The sequence below is a fragment of the Paralichthys olivaceus genome, chromosome 5, assembly GCF_024713975.1.
Source record: "Paralichthys olivaceus isolate ysfri-2021 chromosome 5, ASM2471397v2, whole genome shotgun sequence".
NCBI classification, from domain to species: domain Eukaryota; kingdom Metazoa; phylum Chordata; class Actinopteri; order Pleuronectiformes; family Paralichthyidae; genus Paralichthys; species Paralichthys olivaceus.
The window spans coordinates 1-11,840 of record NC_091097.1 but is presented as its reverse complement, the minus strand read 5'-3'; the positions used below and the strand labels follow the sequence as shown (position 1 = coordinate 11,840).

Genomic DNA, 11,840 nt, shown 5'->3' with positions numbered 1-11,840 from the left:
CAATGTTCTAGGAACTTTGCCAGAAGTCTACGAGACTCTGTGCGATATACTGAATCGACGATGATCATCATCATCATCTACTGCTGCATCACATCATCGATCAGGCATCAGGCATCATGCTTCATCATGCTCATCATCATCATCATCATCGATCATCATCATCAGGCATCGAGCATCATCATCGATATCATCATCATTATCATCATCGGTGCAGCATCATGCGATATGCATCATCGATCATCGACAGCAGCATCATCACATCATCGATCATCACATCATCATCATCATCGTCAGCAGCATCATCATAGATCATCATCAAGCATCATAATCAGCATCATCGATCATCATCATCATCATCGATCATCATCGTCAGCATCATCATGCATCAGCGGATCATCATCAGCATCGATCATCATCATCATCATCATCATCATCATCGATCATGCTTCATGCTTCATCATCGATCGATCAGGCATGCGATCATCATCATGCAAGCATCATCATCGATCATCGATCCATCATCATCGATCATCATCATCATCATCATCATCATCATCATCATCATCACATCATCATCATCTTCATCTTCATCTTCATCTTCATCATCATCATCACATCATCATCATCATCATCATCTTCATCATCATCATCACATCATCACATCATCATCATCATCATCATCATCATCATCATCATCACATCATCATCACCTTCATCTTCATCATCATCATCATCATCATCATCATCATCATCATCATCATCATCACACCATCATCATCATCATCATCACATCATCATCATCATCATCATCATCACATCATCATCACATCATCATCATCATCACATCATTATCATCATCATCTTCATCATCATCATCATCATCATCATCATCATCACACCATCATCATCATCATCATCACATCATCATCATCATCATCATCATCACATCATCATCATCATCATCATCACATCATTATCATCATCATCTTCATCATCATCATCATCATCATCACATCATCATCATCATCATCACATCATCATCATCATCATCATCATCATCACATCATCATCATCATCATCATCATCATCATCACATAATTATCATCATCATCATCACATCATCATCATCATCATCATCACATCATCATCATCATCATCATCATCATCATCATCATTACATCATCATCATCATCATCACATCATCATCATCATCACATCATTATCATCATCATCACATCATCACATCATCATCACATCATCACATCATCATCATCATCATCATCATCATCACATCATCATCACATCATCATCACATCATCATCATCATCATCATCATCATCACATCATCATCATCATCATCATCACATCATCATCATCATCATCATCATCATCATCATCACATCATCATCACATCATCATCATCATCATCACATCATCATCATCATCATCATCATCACATCATCATCACATCATCATCATCATCATCACATCATCATCATCATCATCATCATCATCATCATCATCACATCATCATCACATCATCATCATCATCATCACATCATCATCATCATCATCATCATCATCATCATCACATCATCATCACATCATCATCATCATCATCACATCATCATCATCTTCATCATCATCATCATCATCACATCATCATTATCATCATCATCATCATCTTCATCATCATCATCACATCATCATCATCATCATCATCATCACATCATCATCACATCATCATCATCATCATCATCATCACATCATCATCACATCATCATCATCATCATCACATCATCATCATCATCATCATCATCATCACATCATCATCATCATCATCATCATCATCACATCATCATCACATCATCATCATCATCATCATCACATCATCATCATCATCATCATCATCATCATCACATCATCATCACATCATCATCATCATCATCATCACATCATCATCATCATCATCATCATCACATCATCATCATCATCATCATCATCATCACATCATCATCATCACATCATCATCATCACATCATCATCAACATCATGCGTGTGCTCCCGATCAGGAATGTTATTCATGCTTACGCCATGCTGATGACCATGAAGTCAAGCCAGTTCCAGGGGTCTCTGAGGAAGGTGAAGTCTCCGACACAGAATCCTCGTGACAAAACTTTGATTGTTGCTTCAAATGTGTAGATGAACGTAAACACGTATCTGTTACACAAAACAAAAACTTAAAATGTCAAAATATAAGTTGTTGGTCTGTGTGTGTGTGTTTGTGTGTGATTGTGTCTCACTCCACAGTCTTGCTCCAAGATGGCGGATCACTCATCGTCATGAAAGCACAGTTTGTCATAATCGTCATCATGATGAATAAACTGAATAAAGTTTTCTATTTTAAGGAACATGATCAGATGATCATTGATCAATATCCTGTTGATCAATTTGTGGTACAGTTATTGATCCTGATACAATCAAAGTAATCTGTATATTCATCAGGAGCAACAGTGACATCACACGGGGCTGTGTCATGGTTGGCTGATGGTGAATAGCCTTCAATTTTGTTTAGATTTTATTTTTGGAATTTGTTTTTCACTTTATGGTTAAAATGAAGAACATGAATTGTGACACCACAAAGGATATGAATGGATGAGTATCCTGATGGCGAAGGTTCTCAAACGACTGAATGGACTAAGAAGGAAACAGGCGGGTTCAGCGTTAAACCTGTAGATGATGTTTCCTCTACTGAGCACGATGAACGTCTGCAGTCAGAGAATCATACAAAAGAGCTTTATTATATCAACAAAACACTTTCAGTGACAAAAAACCCTGTACCCTTCATGACCTCATCACATGATCTAACTCAACAGAAACCTTGTGTGATTGATAGAAGGGATCCAGCTCCTCCAATGGGGTGTTGAGGAGCCCAGGGGGAGGGTCTCCATAGATGAATGGGAGGGGCTTCCCAGCCTCAAGGTCACTTGCTGGTTTGGGAAGATCTTCCTCCGCTACCTATGAGTCAGAGAGAAAGCCAATCAGAAACCTTTCAACTTATTCTAAGGCTCTTCTGTTTTTTCCTCATCACATCATGTGACTTGTCCAAGAGGTCTGACGTCATCCAGCTGTCACAGTTGACTGTTAGTGTTTTTATTACTTGATAATTTTTCAATCAATATGTTATTTACCTCGATGTTTTTTTCCTTCCTTCTCTGATGCTCTTTTTCTTCAGCTTCGTGTCGCTGTTGGATTTCCTCTAGTGAAGCAGGTGTAAAGCGTCTAAAGACCTCCGTGCCAAGAGGGGGCAGCATAGGTGCCATCCTGACATCATGCAGTGCTGCCTGAACTCCACCTTCGCCGAGCAACTGCCTCCTGGTGGGGTGGGGTTGGGGGGTATATCTAAGTCACCTTTATTGTAAACTAGCTGTTTATATAAAGTTTCATGACAATATAAATCCTTTTATATGATATGATTATAAAAAACAATGAGCAAAATGAATCTGATAAGAAAGTTTTACAACTGATGTGACATTTAAACAAACAAACAACAGACGAAGAATAAAGAAAAACAAGTGAAGTAAAGAAAGGAAGTAATGGAGGTAAGACAATCACAGGAAACTACATACAGACAGGAAGTAAAATAAGAGACACAAAAAACTCTAAAATATAAAAGGAAACAAAGAACTTAAAGTGTAAACAACTATGATATCAATAACCAAGGCAAATAAAAAGTTTCACAAACTAAAAGGTTTAAAACAATAAATAATACACAAATCCATATAAAAGAAATCAATACAGAAAATATAAAAACAATGAAGACAAAACACATCCAATAAACAAAAAGTCCCACCTGAATATATATTACTACATTAAAAGTATAAAACCTTTAAAATTGTCAACATTAAAAGTGGAAAACATTAAAAGTTCAGTGTGTAAGATTTAGGTGAAAGTATCTATCGGCAGAAATTGAATATAAAATAATACCAGTGATGTTTTCACAAGTGTGTTTCATCTAAATTGTACAAATTGTTATCGTTGTTTTCTTTACCCTACAATGGGCCCTTATATAAATACTTACATTCTTTATTTATAAATACTTTATATTTACATCAGGAGCGGCTCCTCTCTATGAAGACAGCCATGTTTTTTTACTGGACAAACTAAACCTTTTGTGTTTCTATGACAACTGAAGCTGCCACCGGTTCTCTTTCATGTTTGGAAGGGGGTGGTATTAAGCTGCAACATGATACTTCACCACTAGATATCACTAAATTCTACACACTGAACCTTTAAAAACAACCCTAACCCCAAAAACATTAAAAGTTTTGAACATTAAATGTGTAAAACATTCAAAGTGTAGTGACAGACACACAAATACAGATCAAAGAATCAAAGTTGACAGGTCTAAGAAGTTTCTTGAAAAGTTCACAACAGTGCACACACAAACACACACTTGTGCGTGGAGCCAGATTTGACCCCACCCTAACTGTCACTATGGCAGCAGCTGTTGCAAGTCTTCAGTTTGACCCTCCAGTGTAAAGTTACAGAGTACGATGACCCAGCTCATTCTCCACACACACACACACACACACACACACACACACACACACACACACACACACACACACACACACACACACACACACACACACACACACACACACATTGTTGTACTAACCCTATCTTAGTGAGGACACTCACAATACATTTGCCAGTTTAGGGATTCTACTTAACCATCAAAACTAAATGCCTGACCCTAACCCTAATCTAAACCTAAATCTAACCTAATAACCAAGTCTTAACCCTCAAACACCCCCTTGACATAGTGAGGACTCGCAAAATGTCCTCATTTTCCCCAAATGTTCTCGTTCCATAAGGCCTATGCTCAAAGTGGTCCTCACAAATATAAGTAAAAGTAAAAGTTCACACACACACAAACACACATTTGATTCTATATATATATATATAAATGTAAATACAACTTTTATTATCATTTCTTGTTTTTTGATACCTAATCCTCTCTCTTTCTGACTCTGCTATTTCCCACAAATATTAGACTACAGGAGGCTAAAAATATACACACACACACACAAACAAGTTTCATGCACCAGATTGGTGTAATGGTATATTTAGTGTTAGATGACTGAATATCACTGAGTTTAAGATTCATGAGCTTATCTAATGAACAATGCCACCGAGATGCAGAAAAAAATCCAAACTGTACATTCGACATTCACTGTCATCATCCTGTTCAGTGTGGCTAGAGTTTGAGTTAGGTTGGAGTTAAGTTATGGTTTGAGACATGTTAGACATAATCTTGATCAGTCAGCAGTAGGAGGAGGAGTCAGGAGTTATGTTTCCATTAAACTTTGAAGCTCAGAATTACCCACTGCCGAGTTGGAAGTTACAACTGTAACACACCCTCAAGTCGGAATATTGACTCAGAAGATCGGTGGAACCCCACCACCGTCCAAGATGGCCGCTCCATGAATCAACAATAGTTAAAGCTGTAGTTTTACTGTGTAATAGCACTAGTCATTACATTTGTTATACACATAGTACTGTCCAATAACTGCCTCAGGACATGTTACTACAGTGTTAGTGTGCATGAAATGCAGCGGAATGTGTTATTATGGACTGTTTTTCTAAAAATGGCTAACTGGCTAACGTAAACATTGTTCCTATGCAACTGGAATGCTATCAACTTGGGTTATTCAAGCGTGACATCATTCCGAGGGCTGAGCTCTGAGATCCGAGGTATAATGGAATGCTCCCACAGAGCGACAGTAACAAGTGTCTCATGAATATATGAGGACTGGTTCTCTTATATTTACTCTGCTTCTATATTTACATCAAAGCTGTTTTCACACATAAACTGTTTAAAATGTTGTCTGGACATGTGTAGTCAGTGTGTGCAGCAGATTGTCCGGGTCCGACTCGTTCACAACAACAGGAACATGTGGGGAACATTCAGGTGAGGGGTGGAGCCTGTAGAGCAGCAGGAGGCGGGACATGACATCTAAACTCTACCATGTAAAGATCAGTGTTGTTGTTTACAGCTCGTCCACACTGGCGTTGGCCCTCATCACCAAAACATCTGGAACCACCTCGTCTTTCCAAGTTAGGGTTAGGGTTAGGGTTGTCTTCTATGTGTACGGCTCCTCTTCTTCATCCTGAGTTTTGCCTCTCCACACAGTCACCCTCCCATTCATACAGTGCGTCTATGTGAAGCATTATCTCCATCATATACCAGTCATACACTGCAGGCAAAGCCGTCAGGGGCAATTTGGGTTTCAGTTTCTTGTCCAAGGAAACTTCAACCCGCAGAATGACAGAGACGGTGATCAAATCGCCAACCCTCTGGTTAGTGGATGAGCTGCTCTACCATCTGAGCCACAGCTGCCACTCTGATCGTGTGTGTGTGCGCATCTGTGTGTAAGTGTATCAACGTGATTGTATGTGTGTGTGTGTGTGTGTGTGTAACTCTAGATGGCAAAATGTTGTTGGACTCAGTCAGAGACGCTCGGCATTTCCTCTCCCTCTCCGTCAGCTCAACTAAAATAAAACTATATATATATATATATATAGTGTGTGTGTGTGTGTGCTGAATAATACTCATGTGATTATGATGAGTATATTGTATGTTCATTTACAATTTAATGCAAACTGATAAAATAGTTGAGTGAAACTCAAAAAAATGTAAGTAACAACCCTAACCAACCTAAGTTAACCTACCTGTGGCAATAAAATGATCAAAGAGGTTCACACCTGTACTGAGGATATATGAACATTTAACTGGAGCTCAGGGTCAATGATATTTCTGTATTGGACACACCTGATAGAGAGGATTCCCCAAAGCCTGTTTGATGTGATTTACACTGTTACCCACCACTGTAAGGAGCTGTGCCATGGTTACCATGGTAACGTGGGCCCCGGGAGTAAGACAGGGGCCACTGCACCAGGATAAGGTCTGGAAGTCACTCTGAGGATTTTCAGTCTGGTAGTCAGGGAACCGTTGGCTATGACATGGAGGTCTGTTGACCCTCCAAGGATCTGCCTTCCCAGACCATTACTGACCCTCCACCAAACCAGTCATAGATGATGTTACAGCAGCATAATGTTAACCAAGACATCCCCAGACTCTTTCAGGCCTGTCACATGTGCTCAGTCTGAACCTGCTCTCATCTGAAAACGTTGTTACTAATGAATGAAAATAATTCATCTGTATGCTCAGAGACAGATTAATCTGAGATGTGGTAACAGCTGAACATGACTCCAGTTTGATCAAGTTTCATATGATGACTGTGTGAAATTAAATTCTGTGACCGTCAAGAGTCGGAGTAATGTCTCATCCTGAACTCTCGTCCAATCAGTTCATTGTAGACGTCACAATGTGACTTTCAAGATAAAATCTTGATGCCTTAATCTACACTTGAAAAAAATGATCATTGATCACACACTTCAACTGCTTCATAAATATTTATCCAGATAATCATATTATTTTCTCTTATAGAAACAAAGTTCAGCTTCAACCATCAAATGGTCAACACAACAGAGTTTCTCCACAATAGATTAGTGTTTATCACCATCAGATGACATGAAATCTGCATTTTTTGTACAGTGTTTCATCACTGTATATTACATTTTCATGAAATATATATTTATAATTATATTTATATTAATATATATATTAAAATATATAAATAAAATATATTTATATTAATATATATTTATAATTAAAATATATAATTTGCAAACAAAGTCATCTTTAAAGAAATTGAATTGATGAAACAGATTGTCCTGTAAACATTTTTCAAATGAAAAAGGACTTGTTGTCTGACTAAATGATTAAAAACATGAAACGTTAAATCAGACATATTTTTTTAAATGAAGAAAAGTCACTTGTTTTGAAATATAGTAAACAATGGGAGTTTAGACTTTTCAGTTCTAAGGGCCTGTTGATTAAATGAATGCCAGCTGACAAATGTTAGGTTAGATCCTTTGACAGATGCTAAGCTAACTGTTAGCTTCTCTGTCATCACTGTTGTAGCACATATATTTTCAGTAACCACATAAATGTGATAATCCACCAGACTTCCTGTGTCACGACCCATCACATCATAACATACCTGCTACGCTAAGCTGAAGATAGCAATGTGCTTATCATTTCCATTGTTAAATATTGACACTCATACATTCTCATACATACTCCCATGTATATATATATATATATATATATATATATATATATATATATATATATATATGTAGATATTCTCCCAAATACTGATTGTCATCTAAACTTGCATATACTCAAAAACAGTTAGTTACATCATTACAGATTCACACAGTTAATCAATTACAGAAACAGCTGATAGTTTACACTGACCTGTTTCTGTTGTATCTTCCGAAAACATTCAAGTAAACACGAGAGTGAGAAACCTGTCTGTCCACCTGTCTGTCTCTCACTGTAAGTGTCTGTCTCTCTTCCACTCGTGTTTGCTGGCCTTGCCTTCGTCGCCTGCTTTACTGAAACATGAGAGGTCAGATAGAGTGTCATGTCAAACACGCACGTACACACACATGTTACCACCAGTACTATTCATTAAACTCCCTAATGATAGAAGTGACCATAACATTAATTTTTTTAAAGAATGGGGTTAGGGTTAGGGTTAGGTTTGGGTTAGGGTTTGGTGTTTAGGGGCTTAGGGTTAGGGTAGGGGAACTGAGCCTGTCTCCTATGAAAGATGGCCGGAGGTGGTCTGTCCTTCCCCCAGGATGCTCCCTGGTCTCAGTTATGCTGATGGGGACAGCCTTGTTGCCTCCCGTATCGTACAGTGCTCCATCCCCCACTGTCTTCATTGAAGTTACCCATTTTGGGTTACTGTGTGATTGTTTGTTTGAAATATTTATGTGTGTGTGAATTAATCATGGGTGCTTGTGCAGACTCCTTTGCTATTTAGTAATACATTTATTTTTTAATCAAGGTCTAATAGTTGTTTTTTAATATTTATTAATCAGATATGTATAATTGAAATAGAGATATTGGCGAAAAATGACTCCCCATTATAAGCGAATTAAGCAGTCAGAAGTGAAAATTTCACCAAGTGTGGCGGTGAAAATCGTTCCTCCAGAATATATTATAAATGTTATCATTATATACTGTTATTATTATAACATACTGTTGGTAACAATTACACGACCATCATGTCATCAGTACGGTTACCATTACTTGTTTAAGTATTTCATTGTATTGTTGTATTTCATTGTATTTCAGAGGGGAGACTAGGAAATGGAAGATTTCTTTGCCCGGTACAAGCTACACCACCACTGTGTACATGGCAATCAACTGGGCCCACTCTAAGCATCACGTGTGTGGCGTCAGCACATATGGTGCAGGGCGTAACGGCTTTAGGGTTCAGTTCAGGTAAGGGGATAATAGCCAAGCGTGTCCGCGTCCGGCTCTGCGGACACGCTATTTCCACGGGTGCCAGAGACTAGGGACGTTTGCTACCCCCCCATTTTCAGGGTTAGGGTTAGGGTTAGGGGTAAAAGCACATAGGAGAAGGAGATATTCTTGAATAACTTTTTTTGTGAAGGTCGGAGTGACTTGGAAAGTGGTTCCGTCTGGACTAATTTGGGCCCTGCGGATCGATTGGTGCCATCCCCGAGCTTCTCCGACCTTCGGAAGGGGTCGAACGACGAAATGGTAAAAATTGACTTATACTGGGGGGTCAACACGTCAGCTGATGGAGATATTCTGGTTAGGTTTAGGCTTTGGGAAGGGTTGGTTAGGGTTAGCGTATGGATTCAGGTCAGGGCTAAGATTGGGAGAGTTGGGGTTAGGTTTAGGCTTGGGGAGGGAGTGGTTAGGGTTAGTGTATGGATTCAGGTCAGGGTTAGGCATCTCTCTGCACTCTTACCTGTGATGTTGAAGGAAGAGGAGCCTGATATGTATCCAAAGCATTGCCTCCTTGGCCTCCTTGGCACCCCCTGGCACCTCCTTGGCCCCCCCGGGGGAACCTCCTGTGCCCCATACACCGCACGGCCCAAGGAGATGCTTTACTATCATTCTAACAAACGACTGATCTTGGATTTCCCCATGATTGGTCTGAAGAGCTGTTTATCTTTGCAGCATCTATACTCTGTGAGAGGCCACCTTTGTTATGGTTTTTTCAGATTTTTGAATTTTATAGAATTAAAGGATCTGTATTGGGAGAACTGTCTCTTGGGATGGTAAATATCCACAAATGTGAAGTTTGGGTGGCTTATTTGCAGAGATATTTAGGGTTAGGGTTAGGGTTAGGGTTAGGGGGTTAGGGTTAGGGTTAGGGTTAGGATAAGGGATAAAAGCACATAGGAGAAGGAGATATTCTTGAATAACTTTTTTTGTGAAGGTCGGAGCGACTTGGAAAGTGGTTCCGTCTGGACTAATTTCGGTCCTGCGGATCGATTGGTGCCATCCCCGAGCTTCTCCGACCTTCGGAAGGGGTCGAACGAGGAAATTCCCCAAAATCTGAGGAGATATTCTTGAATAACTTTTTTTGTGAAGGTCGGAGCGACTTGCAAGTAGGCTCTACCCCCACTAACATGGGTATTGCGCATTGATTGGTAGCATCCCGGAGCTTGTAGGACCTTCGGAAGGGCAAATGGCCAAAGTGGGCGTGGTTAGGGTGTTAGGGGTTAGGGTGTTAGGGGTTAGGGTGTTAGGGTTTTAGGGTTAGGGTGTTAGGGTTAGGGTTAGGGTTAGGGTTAGGGTTAGGGGGGTTAGGGTTAGGGTTAGGGTTAGGGTTAGGGTTAGGGGGTTAGGGTTAGGGTTAGGGTTAGGGTTAGGGTTAGGGTTAGGGGGTTAGGGTTAGGGTTAGGGGGTTAGGGTTAGGGTTAGGGTTAGGGTTAGGGTTAGGATAAGGGATAAAAGCACATAGGAGAAGGAGATATTCTTGAATAACTTTTTTTGTGAAGGTCGGAGCGACTTGGAAAGTGGTTCCGTCTGGACTAATTTGGGTCCTGCGGATCGATTGGGGCCATCCCCGAGCTTCTCCGACCTTCGGAAGGTGTTGAACGAGGAAATCCCCCGAAATCTGAGGAGATATTCTTGAATAACTTTTGTTGTGAAGGTCGGAGCGACTTGCAAGTAGGCTCTACCCCCACTAATTTGGGCATTGCGCATCGATTGGTACCATCCTGGAGCTCATAGGACCTTCGGAAGGGCAAATGGCCAAAGTGGGCGTGGTGAAGGCTAGGGATAAGGGATAAGAGCACATAGGAGAAGGAGATATTCTTGAATAACTTTTGTTGTGAAAGTCGGAGCGACTTGCAAGTAGGCTCTACCCCCACTAATTTGGGTATTGCGCATCGATTGGTACCATCCTTGAGCATCTCTGAGCTTCGGAAGGGGTCGAACAACGAAATGGAAATAATTGACTTATTCTGGGGGGGTCAACACGTCAGCTGACGGAGATATTCTGGTTAGGTTTAGGCTTGGGGTTAGGGTTAGGGTTAGGGTTGTGATTAGGGTTAGGGTTAGGGATGAGAAGCCATTGGAGATCAAGATATTCTCGAATAACTTTTTTTCTGAAGGTCATAGAGACTTGGAAGTTGGTTCTATCTCAACTAATGTGGGTATGCCCGATCCATTGGTACTATCCCCGAGCTTCTACGACCTTCGGAAGGGGTCAAACCACCAAATCTTAGCTCAAAAGTACAAGATATTTTTGAATAACTTTTTTTCCGAACGTTATAGACACTTGGGCATATCATGATTAATAAAAGGGAGCGTGCCACACACTCACACCAAATTTCAGCACGTTTCGAGCAAGCAGCACGGAGTTATTCAC

At 40.0% G+C, this 11,840-nt stretch overlaps 1 protein-coding gene across 1 annotated transcript; it reads right to left on the bottom strand.

Moving 5' to 3' along the window:
• Window positions 1–2,075: 2,075 nt before the first annotated feature.
• On the bottom strand, window positions 2,076–8,546 carry LOC138407752 (sodium channel protein type 4 subunit alpha B-like). The gene is made up of 6 exons (XM_069525150.1): window positions 8,393–8,546; window positions 3,192–3,375; window positions 2,881–3,018; window positions 2,651–2,768; window positions 2,304–2,394; window positions 2,076–2,220 (listed from the first exon to the last, which is right to left on the bottom strand). The coding sequence occupies exons 2-6, from the start codon at window positions 3,321–3,323 to the stop codon at window positions 2,088–2,090; spliced, it is 612 nt and encodes a 203-aa protein (XP_069381251.1). The 5' UTR covers window positions 3,324–3,375; window positions 8,393–8,546; the 3' UTR covers window positions 2,076–2,087.
• Window positions 8,547–11,840: the final 3,294 nt, after the last annotated feature.

Coding starts and splice junctions, on each gene's coding strand:
- LOC138407752 (XM_069525150.1), bottom strand. CDS start 3,323: ATGGCACCTATGCTGCCCCCTCTTGGCACGGAGGTCTTTAGACGCTTT. Junction 2,769..2,880: donor CCTTCTATCAATCACACAAG/GTTTCTGTTGAG, acceptor CTCTGACTGCAG/ACGTTCATCGTGCTCAGTAG. Junction 2,395..2,650: donor CATCAGGATACTCATCCATT/CATATCCTTTGT, acceptor TAAAATAGAAAA/CTTTATTCAGTTTATTCATC.